The 24,512-nt window shown below is 52.8% G+C and overlaps 1 protein-coding gene across 3 annotated transcripts in view; it reads right to left on the bottom strand.

Moving 5' to 3' along the window:
* Window positions 1-3,376: 3,376 nt before the first annotated feature.
* The window catches only part of SRL (sarcalumenin), a 35,707-nt gene continuing 14,571 nt past the window's right edge, over window positions 3,377-24,512 (bottom strand). For 2 of the 3 annotated variants that reach the window (XM_081820166.1, XM_081820167.1), the window contains exons 2-6: window positions 13,074-13,175; window positions 12,187-12,282; window positions 8,908-9,024; window positions 7,744-7,977; window positions 3,377-6,588 (exon numbers count right to left, since the gene is read on the bottom strand). In XM_081820166.1, coding sequence (XP_081676292.1) covers window positions 5,777-6,588; window positions 7,744-7,977; window positions 8,908-9,024; window positions 12,187-12,282; window positions 13,074-13,175 — 1,361 coding nt within the window. In that variant the 3' untranslated portion in view covers window positions 3,377-5,776. Of the gene's footprint in view, window positions 6,589-7,743; window positions 7,978-8,907; window positions 9,025-12,186; window positions 12,283-13,073; window positions 13,176-14,855; window positions 15,900-24,512 lie in introns of all 3 variants that reach the window. The other variant, XM_081820165.1, reaches the window with a different exon arrangement.

Here is a 24,512-nt window from a genome sequence, read left to right as displayed (position 1 = left end):
ATGATCCCAGGGTCCTGGGATGGAGCTCCGCTTAGCTTCGGGCTCCCTGCTCAGCGGGGAGTCTGCTTCTCCCTCTACCCCTCCCCCCTGCTCGTGATCTCTCAAGCTCTCTCTCCCTCAAATAAATAAAATCTTTTAAATAAATAAATTTTCAAATGCAAATTACGTGTGTTTTAAAATTTCATTACCATCAAGGTTCAAGGTGCTGACGGACCATTAAAAAAAATCAGGCAATTCTGCATTTTTGTCAGTTTCTGAAGAGGAGGGAAAGGCCCTGGGATCGGAAAGACCAGTGTCACCAAATGTGACCCTGGGCAAGTAACCTCGCCTGCCATAGCGTGAGTCAGGCTCAGATGGAATTCTGGCCCTCCCACCTCCACATGCTGCCTCCCCACCGCTCTGACCATCAGTCTCCTCATCAGTAAAATATGAATAATAATAACATGCATGGAATGCTTGCTGTGGGCTGCGTACTACTTCTAGCACATTGCTTGTTTTAAGTGATCTCATCCTCACCTCAGCCCCGCAGAGAGAGGGGCTCTTCGGATCTCCATTTCATGGCTGAGGATTCTGAAGCACACAACTGTGTCATTTGCCTGGAGCTGCCCAGCCAGTAAGTGCTGGAGCCCAGGACGAAGCCCAAGCAATCCGACTCCGGGGTCTCTGGTCTTTTCCATGTGAGACAGCTCCCTACCTGTGGGGCGATGTGAGCATTACACGAAATAATACACATAAAGCACCTATCATGTGGCCTGGCATATGGCTGTTAGAATTACCTCATCATATCAGATATAACTGTGGGAATGTCTATTGGTCTCTAGCCCAGTTCCTGGCAAAAGGGGGACCCTAGAAGTTGGTTTTCTTCCCCCAGTGAAATGATGTGGAAACAGAGAACATGCTCCACAATGCAAGCACTCACAGAAAATGCTCATTTATGCATGTTATTTTTTTAACCTTTGGTACAGGGAATAATACCTCAGAACCTGTGGGATACACCTTTGCTACAGGCAAATTCGTGTCTCTACTCTCATTTTCTTGTTTTTCTTATGTTTTTTTATTGCCATCAAGGTTTCCCTAGACTGGGAAAAGCTTGAGCCAAATGTCACAGACAGTAGAATCGGCACGAAATGTTGCCAGTGCTTGTGAGTTTTTGAAGGCTCCGACTTCCCCTCAGTTTGCTGAGGGGTTGGGTTGGGGGGGGGCCTACAACTGCAAAGCCAGGGCCTCAGAGGTGTCCTCCTATGGCTGGGTCTTCCTGGGTCTCCCCCCTGGGTAGGGCATCTGGCTCTCCCCATGCACACACCTGCCTATGCCCAATGCTCCCATAATCTGTCATCCACATGTCATTCATACAATTACTTCTTCACAGCCACACCCACACATACCTTCCCCCCCCAAGGACCCTCTACACACAACATACAGTACACAGACACCTTCTTTACTCCCCCCCAACCCACTTACTCTTTCATTCATTCTGATGGCACGGAGGTAGAGTCCTCCATGCTGGTCACCGTGCTACATACTCAGAGATCTTTTGGCCACAAACACTCACATATACACTGGTTTCCGCACACATGCCAATTTTCCATGCAGGCATTTGCACGCCCCTTGTACATATAACCACAGGTAACCCCCACATATTCACATACATACACACCCCTGTGAAGACACTCGTTCCGTTCAGGCCCCTTAGATCACCTGGCTAGGTTTAGAATGGTCTTTGATTTTACTTTCTCCATGGCATCTGGCTGTCCTCATGGCAGACAATGTAAAGGTGTCAGTAGGGTACAAGGCTTGTGAAATAGCACAATTTTGAACATGCTGGCAGGCTCTGGTGTGTGATGTTTATCTTCAAAACAGACCTCACCTACCTTCTGTTTTCCAGGAAAACGCTCCGTATTTCTCCCAGTCATAGGAAAACACTGGTTGCTGTCATGGGCAGGAGAGCTGACCTGGGGGAGGGCAGCAGTGGTGTGAGCTGGGTCAGGCTACTACGTTGCTGACTGTGGACTGTGGACCCCCGAATCAGGAGGAGGGCAAGGGAGAGGGAGGCAATGAGCCACACTGCCCTACTCATCCCACCCTGAGATCAGCCTCTCCCGACTTAGGAAACCCAGAGCAGGTGGCCACCAATTCCGCATCCTCCCTGTGCTGACCCCCTCACGATGGCATGTTGTTCACTCTCACACCCCCGTATATTTCCAACCTCCCACCAACTCCCCAGGGCCCAGGTCTTTCCTTTGCAAACACGCTCTGAATCAGTGTGAAGTCCTCCATTTCAAAGTAAAGGAGCTCTGCTCGGGGAGTCAAGGACAGGGTAAGGATTCATTAAAAACAAGTACAAGGAGGAAGCCCGGGGTCCTTCTGTGGAGAGCGCCACTTTCAACAGAAGCCAAGGGGAGGCACCGTCCTTACATTCAGGACAGACCCTCCAGCTCCCTCCCCAGAATCTTCAGCTACCAAGTGGGCAGTGGCGTAGTTGAGGACATGGACGTAGCGGCATCTGCCTCTCTGAGAGTCTTGGGGACAGAAGCTTCCATAGTTCCTATGAACGGGCTAGTGCCATAGACACCAGGGAGAATGACAGCCAGGGGCTGAGGAGAGAGCATGTCTTCGTTTCCCATCCTACAATGAGAAGCCTGGGTTTCAAGGTCATCTTTGACACTGGGGGGCTGGAAGCAGGAAGGGTCTAGCGAAGAAGGCACGGGGGTGTCTAAAACACAAGTGGGCAATTCGTGTATTGTCAATCTATCCCTAAGAAACTTAGAAAGTAGCAGTCAGGGTTGGGAAGAGACGGGAGGGATGAACAGGTGGAGTGCAGAGGATTTTTAGGGCAGTGGAAATACCCGTATATTCTATAAGGATGGACACATCATGATACATTTGTCGAAACACGCAGAATGCACACCACCAGGAACAAACCCTAACATATGGACTCTGGGTGACTCTGGCATGTCCACGTCGGCTCATCAGTTGGAACACATGTTCCACTCCACCGGGGATGTTGCGAGTGGGGGAGGCTGTGCATCGTGGTGGCAGGGGGTGTGTGGGAAACCTCTACCTCCCTCTCTGTTTTGCTGTGGACCTGAAACTGCTTGAAAAACAAGTCTTGGGACGCCTGGGTGGCTCAGTCGGTTAAGCGTCTGCCTTCAGCTCAGGTCATGATCCCAGAGTCCTGGGATCGAGTCCCGCATCGGGCTCCCTGCTCCGCGGGGAGCCTGCTTCTCCCTCTGCCTCTGCCTCTCTCTCTATCTCTCATGAATAAATAAATAAAAAAAAAAAAGAAAAACAAGTCTTAATAAAAATCAGTCTACTACTAGATAAAAGGAAGAGGAAGGGATTAGGCTGGCCGGAGACCATGAGAAAGCACGCGGTGTCACAGAGAAATTGAACTTTATTGAGATTTCCTCCCTGATGAAATCAGAACGGCAAGAACACTGGAAACTTTCCACTTTGGAGAGAAACAGCAACTGTTCAGGCACAAATACTTACAGATAACTCCTCTTGGGGGGAATCTCTGGATCCTAAATTTACCCCCAGGTCCCAATCTCCCTCCTCCGCAAAGAGTCAGAATTCTGCTTGAAATCCACATCCACAGAGCGGGGGCCCAAACAGCACTGAAAGCCTAGGCAGACCCGCTGACCAGCCTATGGGCCATTTAGAGAAAAGGCAGGTTGAGAGAGCAGAGGAACGAGTAAGAAAAGGCAAATGGATGGAACAAGAAAGGGAGAAAAGATCACAATGATAATGTCGGCCCCAGCCCCACGAAAACAAAGATCCTGTATGAATGTATGGGCCTCCTTGCACTCGCTTCCCCCAAAGCGACGGGGGCATCGGCTGCTGTAACAGTTCTGTACTTTGTACGGCCCCACTGCACGGAGAAAACCTGATATGCTCGAGGACATTGGGAACATTAAGGAGCAAGGTGAGAGGGGATGTGATGGGGAGGTGAGGCAAGGGCTGGTTTTTAATGAGAAGAAAAGCAGCTCGTCAGGCCCTGGTCACCAGGCTCCTTGGATGCCCCAGCAGGCCCCTGGTGCTCTGCTTGGCTCTGTCCTTAGAAACAATATCCTGGAGGCTTTGGGGCCTCTGGATTTCTTGTGGGAGGTTCCAGGTCCTGCTGCAGCATGCACCCGAGTGCTAATCATTCTGGGAAGCAGGAATTCCAAATTCTCCACGGGGACCTAATCTGATTGATCAGCAATTTGCTTCCATGACCTCGTCCTCAGAGTGCCTCCCATCTGCCTTCATCTACGCTTTCCTTCTGGTCCAAGGTGACTCCCTGGTGCTGGTGGGTCCTGACCTAGGCCTCATGGTGAAGCCCCCCAGATGGCTCGCTCCCAAGTGAGGCTGGCTCACGAGGCCGCAGGTGCCACTCCGGGCAGCCCTGGCCCAGGTCTCCTGGATTTGCACGAACTGTTCAACCCACCTACTTTTCGTCAAAAGGCTCCTTCCCTCCATCCCCCACTGCCCTCCGGGGTTGCCCAGCAGCCTCACAGAGCATCCTTTCTCCATGCCCGCTGGCCTCTGCTGTCTCCCTCAGCTCTCTTGGACAAGGCAGTACACGCATATTCACACCCGTCCGTATTTGAAGGCCCTGGCTGCCCTGTGGTATGTTTGGTGCGAATCAGTGTCAAGTTCAGGTGGAAAACCGAATGTGAAGCCTTGGTTGCCACCCACACCGAGTGGCTGGCACTGGTTCTGACTCGTGGGAAATCACTCTGAGTTTTGAGTATTGGCACATCAGCGAATGGAGAAGAAAGGGGAAGCCATGGCATGAAAACCAGGAGGGTACGACCCTTCCGCAGAGCGTCTCTGCAGAGAAGGTTTGGAAACCGCCTCCTCCTCATCTGGGGGAGATGGACTGCCCAGAGAATACCCTCATGAAAAGGAGCAAGGTTTCCATCATCCCCTCTGAAACCCAACGCCTTTGGGGTCTGAGTTTTCCAAGACATGCAATAGACAAAGACACACTGCAAACCAATTAACCCTCTGAGCCCTTCTGGTAGTTTCACTGAAGTCACTTCCAAGAAGTCAATTACCTGAATGCATGGAACACTCAGCCTCCTCTTGGGGCTGAGAAAGGGACCGAGCTTCCCAGCCGGCTTAGAAGACTACATCGGAGAAATGGCAGGGGGGAGGCAGCTCTGTCTCCTAGTCTGGGGGACTCCTGTTCTCTCTTAGTGTTCTGGTATCCTAAACCGTTCCCCCGCCCCGAGAGGAAGCAGGGAGGAGGGCCTGGGGGTAGGCTCGAAACCCAGGTGGATTCTGACCCAAGAGACTGTCCCCTGTTGAAGCCAACCCAAGCGAGGAGCAGGCGAGGGCTGGAGGACCAGCAGGAGACTGCGTGGGAGGAAGCCACGAAGGAGGTGAGCAGCCCTACAGAAATCAAGTCTTCCCTATTTTCCCAGCTTAGAGGGCGCAAAAGGAATTTCAGCTGCTTTCAGCTGGATGCTCATCACCTCAGTATAAGTTCAGTATACGCTAGAATTTAGCTGCTCTCTGTCCCTTTGCGATAGGACCCAGGAAAAGCAGGCAGGGCCTGACCTGCCTCGGTCAGGCCCCCCACTGAAGCAACAAGACGGGCACACTGTAATTCACAGTTTCCTCTGGCCTCCCTTGACCTGCACCCTCCCCCACCACTGGCCTCAACTCCCAAATCTCCGGCGTGTAAAGATTCTTGCCAGTGTGGCTCAAAGGGTTAATAAACCAGGACTTCTCAGAGAGGACACAAGCTTATCCACCAACAGGAACCCCAGAACAGCGACACAATGACCTAGTGTTTCTTATAGCGATTCTTTGGGGTTTCGCCACACCCTGTTTTGTCACAGTTGAGAGCACCTGGATTCTTCCCTAGCCCAAGGCTTCCCAGGAGGCCGGGGAGCTCCTGCGTGATGGCCCGCTCAATCTTCTCCAGGAAGCAGCCCCCCATATAGGAGCACTGCTGAGACAGCAGCTTGAAACTGGAGATGGGGTTGATGCCAAAGAAGTCCTTGTAGGCCTCGCGGTTGGGAAGGTCAAACTTGCTGACGTTGGTCTTTGCCAGGATGGTCTTGAAGATGTAGAATTTGTCGGGGTCTTCCACAATGTCCTTAAAGACCAGCTCTCCATCACTGAAAAAGGTCATTTTGTCCTTATAAGTCTGCAGATAGCGGTCGACCAGGAGGGCGTGAATGCGGACCCGGATGGCATGCTGGCGAATGAAGGCGATCTTGTTCTCCAACCTGTTCTCGATCACCTGGTTCAGGTCTTCCAGGAGAGAGATCTCTTCCTTGAGAAACAGGTCCCAGTGTGTATCGGGCCTGTAGTCTTGTGGCCAGAAGGAGCTGACGTAAACCCTCGGGGGCTCTGTGACATTGATGAGCGGGGCCAAGCTCCAGAAGAGGGCCCCATAGACCCGCATGAGCATCTGCGTTGCCAGGTTGTCGGCCTTGTTCAGGATGATCCTTATCTGGGACTCGCGTCCCTTCAGCTGGCGGAAGAGCATCTCCAGCTCCAGACCCACGTCCAACTTGGTTGGGTCAAAGACGACAAAGATGAGGTCCGCTCTGTCGATGAACCACTGGCACACATCATTGAAGGGGTAACCTTGGGGGGGGAGCAAGAAGTCAAGCTGAGCAGGCTCACCCTAAGCCCCTTGTGCCCCCTTCCAGAACCAAACCATTGCCTGGGTTGAAGGGAATAAAGGCAGTAGGGATTTTCTGGGCTTCCAAAGACTAAAAGAATTAATTGCATATCTCCTGCGCCTTGTCAGCCTTCAGCCAAGAACAGCCTGATCCTTGTTTTAATCTATGGAACCCAAGGCTCCAGGAAAGTAAAATACTTTTTCAAAATGGAGATCTTCCTACTGTCTAAAAAGATATGGGACAGTGGCAAAGACATTGAAGGGCTGAAGTCAGGGAATTAGAAGAATATGAAAGAGAGGATATGCTATTTAGGGGGAAGCAATGTGGAGCTGGCCCAAGACCCAGACTGGAATTTGGGTTCTGCCACTGGCCAGCCCAGTTCCAAGCTGTACCATCTTAGCTACAAAATGACAAGAAAAACAATAATACCTAGGTTGATATAAAGATTATGATGTTGCTATAAGGAAAGCACGTAATTAAATTGCCTCTCACACAGTAGGTGCTCAACATATTTTAATTCCTTCCACTTATTTCCAAAATGAGGAGACTAGGAATACCTGTCTTGAAAATTTTCTACAACAATCAACCAGTAATGCATACAATTATCTGATGCATAATAGAAGAATAAAGGTTAATTTACTATTATAATTATTAGTGACAATATTATTACTAGTAGTAAAATAGTAAGGAAACCAAAATGAGAGTTATAACCATAAAGTGAGATCCACCATCTGGGCCTATAGTCCTACAAATGCCCTGTGATGACTCATCTCTGCAGACAGCCCTGTGTCATGGTGATACTCACTGGCCTCTGTCATAACCACGTGTCTGCTGGGCCCAAAGTGGCACTCCTCTCCCACTAGAAGAGAATGCTGGGAAGTCTAATACAGGCTTCTGGTCAAGCAGGCCTGGTCAAGCAGACACTGGACCAGGAAGAGTTCGAGGTCAGGTTCAAACCAGAACCCAAGTTAACCAGAGGTCAAGTACACATGGACAGGGATCCAATTCATCTTGGACAACGCTGGCCACCTTTCCTCTCCCCAGTCTGCTTACCACCCCCTGTCGAATGGTCTTCTAAGACACAGCTCAGGCTGTTCAGATACAACCGCTCAACTACCTCTTTCTTGCTGCTTGCGGTTCTCAATGATGCCTGGTGTATCCACGAAAGTGACTCGCTCCAGAAGTTTGTGGGGAACCTCGATGCCAATCAGCTTCTCTAGGAAATTCTGGCCAAATTTCTCGAGGGGTGAGAAGGACCGGGCGCTGTCGGCAGCCATGACGATACCCTCGATGGTTTTCAGCTTGGGTCCGTGCATGAGGACAGTGAACTCAGAGGTGGTGGGCTCAGCACCTGCACACATGGGCACGAGGTCAGTTGGGACACGGTCACCTCTGCGACAGAGACCCTACTACAAGGTAAGTGGGTAAGCCAGGGGTTTCAGGGCAGACTTACCCCAAGAACTGGATACCCTGCTTGCTAAGCTAGTGTGTTCTTTCTTCTTTTAATTGTAAAATATATGTCACAAAATTGACAGTTTTAACCATTTTTGGGTGTACAATTCAGTGGCATTAAGCACATTCACACCATTGTGCAGTCCTCACCACCATCTATCTCCCAAACTGAAACTGTCCCCACTCATTCCCCCTTCCCAGCCCCCGGTAATCTCTCCTCTACTCTGTCTCTATGGATTGGATGACTCTAGGCATCTCGTAAGTGGAATCGTAAGGTATCTGTCCTTTTGTGTCTGACTTATTTCAGTATAGTGTCTTCAAGATTCATGCATGTTGTAGCATGTTTCAGAAATGCATTCCTTCTTGGGGCGCCTAGGTGGCTCAGTCGTTAAGCATCTGCCTTCGGCTTAGGTCATGATCCCAGGGTCCTGGGATCGAGCCCCGCATCAGGCTCCCTGCTCCGCGGGAGGCCTGCTTCTCCTTCTTCCACTCCCCCTGCTTGTGTTCCCTCTCTCCCTATCTCTCTGTCAAATAAATAAATAAAATCTTTAAAAAAAAAAAAAAGAAATGCATTCCTTCTTAAGACTGAATAATACTCCATACTCTATCATACGGATAGACCCTTTTGTTTATCCATTCATCCATCCATGGATGTTTGGGTGGTTTCCACCTCTTGGCCCTTGTGAGAAATGCTCCTGTGAACACGGATTGTAGCTGCTGATTTCTTGTAATTCTCATCATTCTATTGAAGACACACATGACTGTTTCATCATGCCTTCACATAGGACAGTGACACACCAACACACAGGCAAGAGAATCCCACTATTACCTGTATAGAGCTGGTAGCGAGTGTTTTCCAACCCGAGGAGGTAGTTTATCATGGTGGATTTGCCAACGCTCCATGGTCCGAGGAACAGCACCATGGGCTTGGAAGTAATCTCCCCATCTGCAGGCAGCAGGAATTAGACATGGAAGTGACTGACAAAGTTTATACAGGAGTGACCCAGTGCTTCCCGCCGCATCCCGCGCCCATCTGACGGAGTTATAGAATTCTACACCAGGCCGGGCAGGGTGTGGCAGTCCGTGGCAGTGTGTGATCACCCAGTTAAAAGATACCAGGAGACGTGATTTTGGCCTTACACAGATCCTTGGCACACGGGCACCAGAAGGAGGTAAGTGACATCAACAAACACACCAACTCAGAGCTCACTGTGGGTGAGGCCTCCTGGTTTGCATCTGGGGGACGGTTCATAAGAAGGGGAGAAGGGAACTACCACAGGGGAAGAGGTTAAAACTCTGCTACCTGGGGGCGCCTGGCTGGCTCCATCAGCAGAGCGTGTAACTCTTGATCTTGGGGTCGTGAGTTCAAGCCCCACATTGGATGTAGAGACTACTTAAAAATAAAGTCTTAAGGGGCGCCTGGGTGGCTCAGTCAGTTGAGCATCTGCCTTCAGCTCAGGTTGTGATCTCAGGGTCCTGGGATCAAGCCCCACATTGGGCTCCCTGCTCAGCAGGATGCCTTTTTCTCTCTCTCCCTCTGCCTGCAGCTCTCCCTGCTTGTGCTCTCTCTCTGTCTCTCTGTAAAATAAATAAATAAAATCTCTTAAAAAAAAAAAGTAAAAAAAAAAAAAAGACAAACAAACCCTCTGCTATCTGGATCGGGAACAGAAAAAAAAAAAAAAGACATGAAAGAGGCTCACACAATCTTAGACATCCTGGACGGGGGCCCCCTGACATCCTACCTCAGGCTCAGCCTGACCCTGGGCTCCGGGCCAGTCTCAAATTAGCCTCCAGAGACCATGACCTATTTGCCAGGTCCCAGGACCAAGCACTGACTAGGTAGTTCTTGGGTTTCTGGGCCCTGTGTCCAATGTCAGGAAGAGCACCCTGCCTGGGCCACACCAGTTGGGGTCCCTAAGAAGGGAAAGCAGAATCCTCCAGTGCTTTCAAAACCGGGGGCCGGGGGGCGGGGGGGATGAGACCACTGGCTGCTGACTCGCAGGCGTCTGTTCTTGCAACTCGTCTCTGAGCCACGGCACAGGGGCCAACCCAGTGTCACGTACACCTCAAGTTCTCCAACCTCTTTGTCTCCCTGAGTCCGGCACATAGGCCCTGACAGTAGACACTCTTTTTTTCCATTTTGATGTATTTAATTTCTTGGTTCAAAAATCAGAAGTATAAAAAGGTATAGAGTGAAAGTCTCCCACCCCTGTCCCCAATCCGCTTAGGCCATAACACCCACTACGTATTCTTTCAGGCATTTTAATGCATGCAATCCAAGCAATAGGAGCAGATATCACATTCCCCATCTTTTTTCTCCAAAGAGGAGTACAGTATTCTTCTTGTTCTGCACCTTGCTTCTTGAGGTGCTGGTTTTCTTTTTTTTTTTTTTTTTAAAGATTTCATTTATTTATCTGAGAGAGAGAGCACATGAGAGGGGGGAGAGTCAGAGGGAGAAGCAGACTCCCTGCTGAGCAGGGAGCCCGATGCGGGACTCCAGGATCATGACCTGAGCCGAAGGCAGTCGCTTAACCAACTGAGCCACCCAGGCACCCGAGGTGCTGGTTTTCTTTCTCGAAGGTGAAACTTAGTCCCAGAAGACCAAGACGGTGTCTCATAAATGGCAGGCCATATATAATTGCCTGAAATTGATACCACGGCCCCGCCCCATTCCTCCCTGCCGGAAAACACTCACGATGAGTTGCAGGCATCTCTGGGTGTCAGCCCCTGGCTTGAGGACAGGAAGGGATAGGCAGTCGGAGAGGGTGGCAGGAATCCCCAGTTACAACCACAGAGATGCTACAGAGAATGTCTTTGGCCCAGGCCTGGGAGACATGAGGGGAACTGGACCTTCCAGCTCCAGCAGAGACGAACCAGAAACGAACCAGAAACCAACCAGAAACGGGCTCTCTGGGGACTGCTGTTTCAGCTGTCTGCAGCAGGGGGCGCTACTGCCATGTGCAGGAGGCCACAGGTGAGACACAGGGAGGCTGCGAATCCCTGGTGTCTTCGCGTGAGGGCCCTCTTCTGTGAAGCGGGAATAATGTCTAGCCTAAACACCCTACCCACTTTAGAGCCATCGAGAGCATCACATGAGAGAATACAGAAACCCCCAGTTCACAGAGAGAGAGATGTGTAACGCCACTCACCATTCAACCAGACACCACCATGAAAGTTTTCGGAGAGGAGAAGCTCGGGAAAAGGGCACGGCTGCGGGGGAACAAGACTCTCACAGACCATTATCGTGGCCACAAACTGGTCCGACCTAAGGCGACTTGGCAACAACTACGAAAATGCTTAACTCCATTGTTGCACTTGGAAACATGTGTCCTACAAATGGATCTGCACGAAAATACCTAGCAATCAGAGTCGCGTTTGGAACGTTTTTGGAACTGAACGTGGCAAATGCCCGATCGTCCGTCAGCTGGACAATGACTACCTAGAGTGGTGCGTTCAGAGGCTCAGAAAGAGCAAAGCACGGCTGCGCACCCACAACCATGCGCTGTGATACCATCGGGCAAAACGCAAACAGAGAGGGACGCGCCTGTGTTTGCTCACAGGCACAGAGCAAATGTCTGGAAGTATTTGCAGGAAACTATAACAGAGGGAGTCTCTGAAGTGGAAGGGGAGACGCTGAAAATCAAGAGAGGGATTTTTATTTTTCAATCCGTACTGTTTTCCACTATTTGATTTCTTTTTGGCAACAAGTATCCCTTGTTTTTATTATTCTGAAAATGAATCCAGACCCAAGGAAAGCCAACTGAAGAAGTGATAAGGAGGAAAAAAAAAAGGATTCCGGGCAAATTAGGGAACTTGACCCATGACTTCTTCGCAGTCAGGGGCCCTGGGGGGCTGTTCAGCACAGGAGAGATGGAAACTGGGAAACCATGACTGTACTACTGAAGCATGAGCGCACGCAAACAACGTGGTCTCCACCAAACCCTGTGCAGATATGGGTACCCTTGCAGGGGAAGGATGATCCCGGGACCGAGGCCTCCGGGGGGGATCTAGGAGAGCTCAGCTCCACGTGTCCTCACGCCCGCCACTCACACAGCTCAAGAGGGACGGGGGAGGGGCTCTAAGCAAACAGCATCAGCCACGAGGGTACCTGTGATCTCGTGCTGCCGTAGCTCGTTGTATTTGTAAGACTGCTCCAGGGGCTTGATGGATGAGTGGTAGATCTTTCGAAGCCGCTGCAGTACCACTGGGGGCAGAGAAGGGTGAAGGGAGAGGGTGAAGGAGAGGGTCCAGGCTCACTCTGCAGGACCCCTCCCCCCAGCTGGCAGCCTCATTCTACGGCCATACATTAGCATTCCTGGAGGGAGTTGGTCCACATCCCAACCCTCAGAAATCGTTAACCAAAAGGCATTCCCTCCCACCCTCAAAACCTCCTGCACTATTTTTTTTTTAAACCTGATCCTCTTCTCCCTCCAGGGAGAAGCAACTCCCAGGGTGAGGCAGGGAGCCTGCAGGGTGTGAGGCCCAGAAGGAGGAACTGGGGCCCCAAGCCAGGCTGTCTAGACCCGACCTTCTCACTGCTCCTCTCTAGCTGTGCGCCCCATGAGACCCGTGCAAACCCGAGGCTGCTCTGAGCTCCAGCTAGCTCCTCAATGAAGAGGAGACATGAGCCCCACTGAAAGCCTTGGGTTATTCTGAGGATGAAGTGCCAGGAATAAAAGGGCTTTATAAACTGTAAAAACCAAAGCAGATGGGATGAACTCTCATTAGCAAACCTCCCTGGCCACCGCATGAAGGCTGGTACCCGGCCCCCGGCGGCAGTACTGGGATTTGTCCTCGACCCTGGCCCTGTTCCCTCTGCTTGGATCACCTCTCCTCCTCCCTGCCAATCCAGAGCCCCCACCCAGGCCTTGGACACTGCTCTGGGAGCCTCTTCCACAGAGCCCCCCATCTCCAGGGCTCTCAGCCCTGGGGACCTGTGGGCCTCAGAGCCCAGCCCTGGACCCAGCCCCAGTCCCAAGTCCTTCCTCTGGTTACCAGAGTAATCATCCACTGGCTTGTCCTCATTCAGCATCAGAGTTTTCTCAATGTGGGAGCGGTCCCTCATTGGGGCTTCTTCACTCACATCCTCTGCCTCTTCTGGGGAGAGAAGGACAGAGCAGCGTTAGGGCAAAGCTAAGAGCCGGGCTTTGCTCTTTGCAGGAAAGGGCATAAGGAAGTGCTGCAGGAAGGCTTGCCAAGTTCAACTGAACCGAGTTCTGTCTCGAGGAGACTCTGAAAATCCAAACTCAACTTCTGCTAAACTCCATGATCCATTTCACGTATTCAACAAATACGGACTGAGTACCTACCATGGGTCAGGACTGAGCTCCATGCTAGGAATGCAGTGGTGCCCAAAACAGACATAGCTCCTGCCCTTGCGGAGTTTTCGGGGGAGAAATCATCTTGAAAGTAAGGTGATAATTACAGTCAGTGTTGTGGCTATGGCAGGAAAGATTCCAGAAGCTATGGGGGCCTGGCTAAGATGTGTGCCTACGAAATCCCAGCTGGGAAGTCAGAAACCCTCCCTGGGAGCTGAGATCAGAGGGGAGGAGTTCAGGAGGTAAGATGGGGGCAAGAGACAGGACCCATTTATAGGAGTCTGCGTTACTTCCTAGGAGCACTGGCAGCCAGGGAGGGGCTCTAAGCAAACAGCTGACCTGACAAAAATGAGCATTTTATCAGGATCACACAGGCTACTATGGGGCTTGGGTGGGAGGAGCTGCAGCTGGATGTCTTGGGCCAGAGGGGGGGAGGGCAACCCTCGCTTCTGACCAAGTGGGAGATGCCCTGGTGACCCCCTGCAGGCTCCCAAGCAGGGGTGCCCACGTTGTAGGCCTACCGGGTGGGATGGACTTGGGCATGAGGGGCAGGGGAGACCAGTTCGACAAGGGATGGGAGCAAAGAAGAATCACTGTGCCTCGTGCAACACCTCAGGAATGTGATTCTCCACCAAGATCTGCCGGGGCAGCCCAACCCCAGATGCAGCACAGAAGGGACAGGGGAAAAGGGGAGCCAGCGGCTGGCTGCAGGCCCTTCCCCTTGTGGAGGGTGCAAGTGCCCAATAAGCAGTGTGGAAACTAAATCCTGCAAGGAAATCTGTGGGGGAGCCATGCTGGAAAGTGAGGACTGAGCTCAGGTCCTCCATCCTGAAGGCCGCTCTTGGTCCAGGCCAGCATATTCGGATGTGGCCTGGGGGGGCGCCGGCCATCCTTAGGATGCACTATATCTCCAGTGATGGCCCTGCCCTCCCCTGTGCCCCATCCCCCAGTCCTGCAGGACATCAGTCCCAGCCAGCCTGAGATTTCTTATCACCATCCTGACCCTGGTCCCCGTCCACCCCACCAGACCCAGCCTAGTCTTCAAGGGGAGAACCCAGGGAGCTCCAGAACACACCATACCCACACCTCTCTCCACCAGCCTGCCACCACAGGGCCCCAAAACCTGCCACTGTGTCCCATGTCCTTCAGGTTAAGGCACTGGCCCACATTAAAGTAGATTGAGGGACCCTAACAGGGAGGCTCCAGAGGGCCTCACTCGGAAGTGACCAGGTTATTCTGGGCCCTACATGGTGCAGCCTCCCACTGGTCCCTCCCAACAGGGTTTAGTGGCTCATGAGCGGCCCAAAGGCACCCCATGGGCCAGGCATCCTGGCCGGCGCCTCCACCCAGCAAACCCGGAGCTGGCTGGGTGTTCTCCCGCCCCACCCTGCCCCTGCCTGTCCCACCACACACAGGTCTTCCAAGAAGAGTGCTGAGAGCTATCCTGGTGATCCCCTACCCTGAGGCCCCTCCTTAGACTCCTCTGCTTCGTCCCCCTCGGGCCCTGTATTTAATTCCTCGGAGCTCAGCTGGGTCCCCTCGTCATCTCCAGGGCTCTTAGTTCCCGCTGCTTCCTGGGGTTCCTCGGCTTCCTCCGAAGCATCCCCTGCTTCTTCTGAACTCTCCCCATCACCACTCTCCTCCTCAGATTCTTCTTCTGATGGAGCTCCTCCTTCCTCGCCTCCACTATGGTCACCACTCTCTTCTTCAGAGGAGGCCTCGTCCAGGCCCTCCTCGGTTGGCCCTGGTGCCTGGCCCTCGGGGGGGTGGTCCTCCTGGGCGCCCCCTGCCTCGGAGCTCTGTGCATGGCCGGTCTCCGAGGCTGGGCTGGGGCTGGGCTCCCCCCGGTCCTCGGCCCCCTTCTTGGTTTCTGTGTCCATGTCCAAGACTCCATCTGGCACTTCTGGCTCCCAATCAGGCCCTGGGCTGTCCTCCTGTCGTGTCTCAGGGGTGTGGACCTCCGTGACCTCCATGCCAGGAGAAGCTCCCAAGACTTCCGGCTGTGCAGTCCTTCCTGCTGCCCCCTGCGCAGGGTGGTCCCCTCGGACCTCCTCAGCTTCCTCAGGGACCAAGCCACTCCCAGCCTGCCCTTTGGCCTCCCCGGCAGCCCCTTCCTGTCCTGGGCCCTCTCCCAACCCCAGCTCTTCTCCAGGCCCGCCCTCCCCTTCTGTTGGAAGGGTGCTGGCTCCGAGTGGGCCCACTTCTTCCTCCCCAGACCCCGCAGGGTCCCCAGGGGCAGCTGACTCTGAGGCTGAGGAATTGGAGAGGCTGACTTCGGGACCAGAGCCTGGGCCGTCACCGGCAGGGGCCCCAGCGGCTGTCTGCTCCGAGCTCTCAGCCTCCCTGCCATCCGGGGAGTGAAGGAGCAGGGTCTTCTCTCGAGGGGCCGCCTCCGCATAAAGCGCCCTTTCCTTCTCCTCTAGACTTGCTTCTCCAGCAGAGAAATGATTCTCCAACAAATTGCCAACATCTTCTGTGCCACCCGAAGCGGAAACTTGCAGTTCTAAATGATTAGAACACCATTGGTCAGTTTCACAGGGTTGGCACTCACTCCACTTCTCTAAAGAGTCTAACGCAACCTAGCTCCTGTCCTCCGGGAGTGAGATGTGGACCTCCCTCCCTGGTCTTCTGAGGCAAGCAGAGCGGGTGTTACTCGGCCTCCCTCCCACCCACTGTCCATCCCTCGGGGAGTGAGCGGCTGAGCTGCCCCGAGAGCCCCACCTCTCAAGCCTCCACTGGGTCCTGATCACCACAAGGAGGGAAACTCAGGGATCCCTTGCGGCAGGCACGTGCAGCCAGGCTCACCAGGAGATCTTTCCACGATAGGACAGATGCTTGGACATTCCACCCCCTCGTCAGTTCCTAGAGTCATTAACCGGCATGCTTTTTATACTGCTATCAGCAAAGGAGCGAAAACAGGTGTGTTCGGGCCAGATCATCTCAGGTTACAGGGCAAGTACTTAGGGGATTACTTGTGGCTCTCGGCCTTATTAAGTCACACATCCAACTCTGTCCCCTTAAGGGCAGGCATTTGCTGGCCTTGCTAGCTTAAATTAGAGGGAACATGGCCTGAGGAGGAGGAGATACCCAAAACGGGCAGGGCTAGGCCTTCCGGGTGGATCCCCTTCTAAGGGCCCATGGCTTTACCAAGAGAGCTGAGGGCACAGAGAGAGCAGAGCAGGAGTGAGGGGGGGACCTAGTCTGTGCCAGAGACCTCTGTCAGGGGATAAGTGGGATTTATGTGCAAAATGGGGCTAGGGGAGAGGATGGGTTCTATGCCTTCTGTCCCCTCCTACCCAGGCTGGGACCTGTTTAAGGAGGAGGCTCCAGGAGGGGGACGAGGGAGGACTGGCCCCCTGCCTTGGGGTAGCTGAGACAGCCCCGGGGACTCCCTTAACTCACAAAGATGCTTTCTGAGGAAGTGGCATCCTACCTCCGCTGGGGACAGCCTGGTATTCCCATCTCTGCCTCCCACAAAGAAAAACCACATCTTGGGGTGCCCCTCTTGCCTCAGGGTACCCACCCACCTTGTTCCCTGAAAGCTGGGGCAACCTCCAGAGGCCAATAACAAATATTTTCTCCCCACAGCAGCAACCTGCTGTCAAATTCAGAAAGAGGAAATTCGGGTGCCTTTATTTATAAAGGAGCGGCTTACACTGATAGGACTCTTTCCAGTTCACGACCTCGACTGATCTCCTTGATTACCATCAGACACATTTCAGAAGGTCTAGAGAAAGTCTTTGACTTGCCTAAGACAACAGGTGGCTAATGGGTGACTGGAACACAGAACCGTCTACTCCTCGTCCAGGCCTCCTACACCAACCTGTGTTCAGGGGTGCACAGGGGAACCCCTTCTCACTGGGACCTCGCCCCTCCCTGCACACACCTTCTCTCCACGTCTGGACTACAGGAGCCAAGGCGTTAATAATCCTCCCTGTGTTCCCCAGTGCCCAGCCCACAGAAAGTGCCATGAAGAGGTCTGTGGTGACATCTGGGTACAATAAGAATCTCTGGTCCCTCTGGGGAAGAGCTGCACATTACCCATTAAAATTTTCTTTCCTTATTTGTTAATTCTTCTGCCTGCATCCCCATCCCCCCATCCCCACCCCCAACTCCCTAGAGAAAAATCTACTGCAGGAAATTGGTTAAACCCAAAGAGACTGACAGTCTCTGAGCAGCAAGATACATGTAATATATCTCATATAAGACACATTTGTACAATTATTCAGTATGCCAGGCAATGCTTAAGCATTTTATGTAAATAAGACATTAATTGATCTTACTCGATTTACTTCATTTCACTTGCTTCTGGAAGACAAGTCTTACTCTTCTCCCCATTTTTACAGCTGAGAGGTCTGAAATCTGAGACACTGAATGCCTTGCCCAACACACAGCTGGCAACTGGCTGAAGCCATTTAACTACAGAGCAGCAAAGGAGGCTGCCTGGCCCTACAGTGGGGTGGTACACCTTTGCTACTCAGGGCGTGGTCTGGGCACCCACAGAACCAGCATCATCCGGGGGGCTCGGTAGAGATGCAGACCCTCGGGCCCCAGCTCAGACCCACTGAATCAGAATCTGCATTTTCACAAGATGCCCCAGTGATACGTTTCCACATTAGTTTGAGAAACACTGGTCTATACCACCTGATAAAAATGCCTCTGACCCAGCGGTTCTGGGCCCTGGCTGCACACTGGAATCACCCAGTTCTTGGTGTCACTCCTCCCCCCACTTCAGAGGTTCTGATTGAATTAGGCTGTATCCCCAGCATCGGGACGTTAACAAAAAAAAAAAAAAAATCTTGGGTAATTCTACTAGGCAGCCAAAGCTGCAAACCACTAATAAACAATCTTGAGCCCTGAGGCCCTGAGCCCAAGGCTTCTGCTCCTGGCCCCTTCCTACTAATGTGCCCACTGGGGGCTCCCAAGTTGGATGAGTCACCCAAGGCTTGGCATTCACCCTTGGAATAGCAATGGTCCAGGCTTCTCTGGTGAATCTAGCCCTTTCCACAGGCCCCTATTGCCCTCTAGTATTGATGATGATGATGGTAGGGATGATGATGATGATGATGATGGTGATGGTGGTGATGGTGAGGATGGTGATGATGATGGTGGTGAGGATGGTGAGGATGGTGATGATGATGGTGGTGATGAGGGGGATGGTGGTGGTGATGATGGTGAGGGTGATGATGATGATGATGGTGAGGATGGTGAGGATGGTGATGATGATGGTGAGGATGGTGAGGATGGTGATGATGATGGTGAGGATGGTGGTGGGGACGGTGGGTGGAACACACTCTGGGTCTGACCACCTGTGGTGTTTCTAATATTCTCAGAACACCCTCTGTCCCTGCTAAGGCTGAAAGGCCTACATAATCCCAAGGGAGATGAGGACCCCAGACTTTGGGGGCTTATCATGAACTTTACATTGTTGTGTATTTCCACTCCTGGGCCCCAGACAGGAATCCAAAAATGTGCATGTGTGTGTGTATACATCCATACCCTTCCCTGGTTTTTATGATTTAGTGTCAAGCTGTCACTGACCTGCCAAGCAATTTGGAGCAAAAAGACCAAGGGTGATGCCTTCATGCCCTGTGACCTTCCTTCCCAGACTAAAAATAACTCTGATGGAAAATCTCTCAATGAAACAAGCGGTGCCATTGGGCCCCCAGAGCCCAATCCCCAGGAAGCAGCTGTGCCATTGGGCCTGATATCTCCTCTGGGAGGCAGTCAGAGGCTTCAAGAGCCTCTGATTAAATTCAGTTCAATTCCATGAAATTAAATCCAGTGTCTTCCCTCCCTCCCTGATCTCCCCAACATCTAGCTGAAGCCCCCTAGTGGCCCCTGGAGGAGGTGGGGGAGGGCACAGGGCACCCCAGGCACCCTGCAAGGGTTGAGAGCCTGGTGAGATGAGTCTTGGTCTACCCCGGGACTCACAGTGCTGAACTATATGTGCTGCTGCCAAGGCAGCCGCCCTGGCCTGGACAGGCCTGGGTGCTTACATCAGAGTACACGAATAGCAAGCCCCCAGCTCAACCCCACAGATCACGGGAAGGCCCGCGTGCCACGCAGAGCATGGCATACACCAGTTCTGCTTTCTCTCCCGACACTGCCTCTGCTATCTTTGGAGTCAGCCTTTCGGCAGCTTGCCACATCCACAGCCCCAACAGGGGCTCCAGGCTCAGTTCCTCTCTCTACTACCAACAAAACACCTGATTTTTCCCCAGCTCCTAACCCATTCCAAAGCACTTCCCACATGGACTCAGAACTGTGGAGTCACCAGGGGCCTTGCCGAGTCCAAGTGCAGTGGGGGGAAGGTCTGGCAGGGAGCTTTAGAGACTTTCCCAAGGTCAGGGTAGGGTTGGGACAGAGCCCAGGTTCATGGCTCTCAGTCCACAGTTCGTTCTGCCCCCACGGAGTTTGCAAATCACGACCCATGAAGGCTAGGGCTCCACCGACGTGCCTCAGAGGTGTGGGAAGATGAAGGAGCTGGGGTTCAGCCACCCCTTTATCTCTTGCCAGGTGCTTCCCTTGGATCTGTCTGTGCCTCCCAGGGACAGGATGGGGGGGGGGGCCTAAGGATGGGGGATGACAGCCACTGTTCCTGCCTCTCCTGCCTTATCCCTAAAAATCCCACTAGCCTCCTCTTGATCATTTTCCCCAAAAGCCCAAGGAGCCCCCACTACAGCATCTGCTGATTTTGCTGACCAACACGTGCCAGGCACTGAGCTGGGCGGTGTCTCGCCTTCACGCAGAACTTCACGCTTCCCAAAGCAGTTTTACGTTCCCCTTCCCTCCTCCCGGCAGCCCTCTGAGTCATGGGAAGCAAGGACTATTAACCTCTGAGAAAGCGGACACAAGGAAGTCAAGTTGTTTGCCCAACAAGCATTCCAGGAATGGGCTAGAGCTCAGGCCAAGAAACCAAGCGGAGCTCCCTGGCCACGTGCGGGCGGCACCCAAGACCTGCGGGGCTTTCTAAGCACAGACGCCCAGTCTCCAAGGGCGGGACAGCGTGAAGCTGCGTGTTGCAGAAGGTGATGCTAACGAGCACCAACATTTGAGAACCACTGCTCTGAGCCACCCTCAGTGCCAGGTGTCAGGGAGTCTGTGTTGAAGCTGGAGATCGGGAGAAGAAAGGTCAGAACCCGAGATTTTGTTTGGCTGACCTGTTCTGATCCCACCTCTAGGTGCTGAATTTATTCAGTGCCTCCACGGAATAGAAGGTAACTCAATCCCACCTGTCCAAGACTCCTTAGCACATGTTTCTAAGGCTCTGCCAAGGTTATCCTCCATGTGTCTTTTCATCCATTTGAAACTACGGAGTCCAAGTCACACACAGGCAAAATATCTTTGGCGGTCACGCATACACAGTTACGCAGATGAGTCATCCGTAATAAGGCCCCAGGGGGACAATCACTTTCTAGTTCTAGCCTTGGACACATCTGTATCCAGGAGTCAGGAACACCAGTCTTGCATCCAGAGGGTCCCAGGTCTTTCACCAGGCTGTCCTTCACCCAAACACACAGACAGCTCATCGGTCGTGCCTCAAGTGCAGCTGAGAGCCCTTCAGAAAGAGTTTGCAGATCCAGAGTGGCAGACCCCTCCCGCGTCCTTGATCTTGTCTCTGAACACTCCTGGACTGGGCCAATGGTCAGCAGCTTCTTTGGGGGTCGCATTTTTTTCTTGACCTTATTTACAGAGTAAATGTTCACCACTCAGGGCCCCTTGTTCTTTGGCTTTTTGGATGAGGCTTCAGACAGCTTTGCAGATGCCCATGCCGAGGACCCTAGAAGGGAAGTGTCCACATCCTCCCATAACCCCAGGACCCTCTCTCTCGCCATTTGGTTGGCCTTTACCTCTTTCCCCCCAGACAAGGGACCCAGGGCACAGTGGGCGAGGCAGCCATCCTGGGAAGGTTCTTTGTCCTCCCAGCCAAGCTGCTAAAGTCAAGGTTAATCCCACCAGGACAGCTAGTCCCCAGCTGGACTCCAGCCCCAAAATGATTCACCCAGGGGACAGGACACAATGACGAGGGCACCAATCAGAGAGAACCATGGGATTAGGCGTCAAAAGGGACCCCCTCACAGACCAGACCAAGTGGTTTGATTTCACTAATCAGCAGCCTAAAACTCTGAGGAGTGGCTGCCCCAAGGCCACAGGGCTGGTTAAACCAATCAGCCGTGAGCTGGTTTTAGAAGCCAGCTCTTCACCAACTGAGCCTCATCGGCTTTCCTGGCACCAGGCCACCAACCCCCAGAAAGGAGAGGGGGTGAGCCAGCTTCTTAGTCCATCCTCTTCCTCCTCCCTTTAAAAAGGATTTAGACTTCAAGACAATTGCTTTTAACCCATAAAGTCCAGAAAATTGACAGAACTCCACTCCCCTCTTCCCCATCCCTAATTCCTGGGAACTCTTGCTTTGGGGGCTATGGAAAGAAATCACCTACAATCCCACAACCATCACATATACACATTCTTGTTGCTAATGCCCAGAGGATTCATGAATGCAGATGAGCACTCACTTTCCAAAGGCAAATACTTCTGGAAGAAGTAAAACCTGAAGTCTTCACCCCTCGGTGTGACTCAATTATTAAAGGGATAGCCTGTGGAAAACCCAGTTTTCCCAGAGATCAGCCCTGCCTGAAGTGGACAGAAACCCTTGTAGGAGTCATTGGACAATACTTCCTCCATTCAGAGGGGCAGATCTGGGCGGGAGAGGGAAGGCAGGAGGGAGAGGTACATGCTAGATCCCGAGACAGGTGGCTGGCCCTCCCCACCCAAAGACGTGGAGTCTCCCTGGAGTCTGGAGGATGACCTCTGGGAGGGCTGATGGTTGAGTTTTGGTCACCCGGGGAGAGACCTACTGGGAGTGTGGCTCCCCGAGGTCCTGGTCAGATGGCTGCCCTGAGTTCCGGCCAGAGCCACCTGGGCTTGCAAGTGAGGGGAGCAATGACTTACCAGATCCACCGCATCCCCAAGGCATGGAAGCAGGGCGGGGTCTGCTTGATTCTTGAGCTTTGGAAATGGATTTGACACTTTGCCCAGCCTGGGCCAGGACCACATCTCGGGGCTGCCCTCTGCCACGAGACCCAGACCCAGACCGGTCCCTGGATGGGGTCAGAAGTTAGGAGAGCTCCTCCGTGTCTCACTAACCAGCAGTGTGACCTTGGTCCTCACTCCCCCTGCAGCAACTCCATTCATCCATAAAATGCGGGTAATAATACCTCCTTTGCTATCCCCTTCAAAGTATTTTAAGCCCCGGATGATGTTTGAAAGCATCTTTCAATGTCAGATATAATAATACTAATTTCCTAGAAGAGCAAAGATGCCAGGCCAAATCCCAAGTTCACTGAGTGGGCCAAAACAGAACAAGCTTCGGACAGGCGCCAAGCTGGCTCACCTTCACTCCACCCGTTCCAACCCTCTGTTTCTGGGGGGTCGGTCAGTGGGCCAGAACAGTCTTTCTGCCTGGGGCTCCTTCTCCTTACTCCCCTTCTCCCAGCCAGAAGCAGCTCAGACGAGGAGTTGTGGACATGCTGGAGGTAACCTGATTTTTTCCATGAGGTTCCAGCTGGCCTGGGACGGGAATGGGCCTCAGCTGTCAACACTCCTGGGGCCCAGATCTGGTCCTGCTGAGCCCCATGTTGACTCCTGTGGTGACTGACCCCCACTTCCAGTCAGCCCTGACTCACCCAGAAACAAGGCCATGCACAGCTTCCTCGCCCCCCAACCTCCCAGACTCCTTCCATCCACCACGGAAGGGAGGTGACCATGCGTGTTGCCCCCAGCACAAATGCACCCCAGGAGGATGCCTAAGCAGACGCACTTGTGGGCTGCGTGCATCTGAGAGCGGGTGAGAGGCTCTGCCTGGAGGAAGTGGCAGCTCTCAGAAGTGGCAACGCTGCAGGTGAAGCCACCACTGTGCCAACGTGTCTTCATTGTCTTTGGAATAAGCGAGCCCAGGGAGCAAAGCAATAAGCCCTTCAGAAATGACTCGGGCCGGGGCGCCTGGGTGGCTCAGTCGGTTAAGCAACTGCCTTCGGCTCGGGTCATGGTCCTGGAGTCCCGGGATCGAGTCCCGCATCGGGCTCCCTGCTCGGCGGGGAGTCTGCTTCTCCCTCTGACCCTCCTCCCTCTCATGTACTCTCTCTCATTCTCTCTCTCTCAAATAAATAAATAAAATCTTTAAAAAAATAAAAAAAAAAAAAAAAAAAAAAGAAATGACTCGGGCCTTGAGAAAGTAGCTTTGACGGAGCCACAGAGATGGAGCAAGAGTGGTTCTAGCTCCGCTTGAGTGGCGCTTCGCTTGCCCTGCTCGGCTGAAATCAGAGCTAATGTTGTTGCAGCTTTGAAGGGTCTGTGCAACCACAGGCGGGCCCTTCGCCCCTGTTAGCGGTACCCGGCCTCCCCCACACCTGCTCAGAAGGCGTCCTTAGCAGATCTCACCTCCAGCCGCAGAGAAGCTGTTTGCCCCCCAGTCTGCTCAGAGAAGGTTATGGAGGAAGACCAAGCCAAGGGCAGAGGCTAGAGCAGCGAAAACATGACTACTCTGCCCCGTGTGTTGCCCTGTGTACTCCGGCCCAAAGACCCTTCCAGCAAAACTGCTATCCAGATGCCAAGATGCAGATCTTTCCACCTTCTCTCCCAAAGGGCTTCACCAAGTTCGCAACAGATGGGCTCCACTCCTGGGTTCTCACACTCATGGTCCCAAACTTCATCTTGTTTTGGTTATTTTTGCATTGGAGGTTTGTAGCCCTGGAAGGAAACTTAGAAATTAACTAGCCCAACTCACTCATGTCACAGCGGAGGTGACCGAGCCTGCTGGAAGCTGCCTACTGAGCTGGGGGCAAAGATGAACACAGGGGCGCCTGAGTGGCTCAGTCGTTAAGCGTCTGCCTTTGACTCAGGTCATGATCCCAGGGTTCGGGGATCGAGCCCCACATCAAGCTCCCTGCTCAGTGGGAAGCCTGCTTCTCCCTCTCCCACTCCCCCTGCTTGTGTTCCTGCTCTCGCTATCTCTCTCTGTGAAATAAATAAATAAAATCTTTAAAAAAAAAGCTGAACATAAACACAAAGTCCCTGGACCCCTCACCCCCTCCCTGAGACCCAGGACTCCTGGGAT

Source organism: Leptonychotes weddellii, chromosome 5, assembly GCF_054177405.1.
Source record: "Leptonychotes weddellii isolate Sample4059 chromosome 5, ASM5417740v2, whole genome shotgun sequence".
NCBI lineage: Eukaryota > Metazoa > Chordata > Mammalia > Carnivora > Phocidae > Leptonychotes > Leptonychotes weddellii.
The sequence above is the reverse complement of the archived record's forward strand: the minus strand, read 5'-3'. Positions and strand labels throughout refer to the sequence as shown.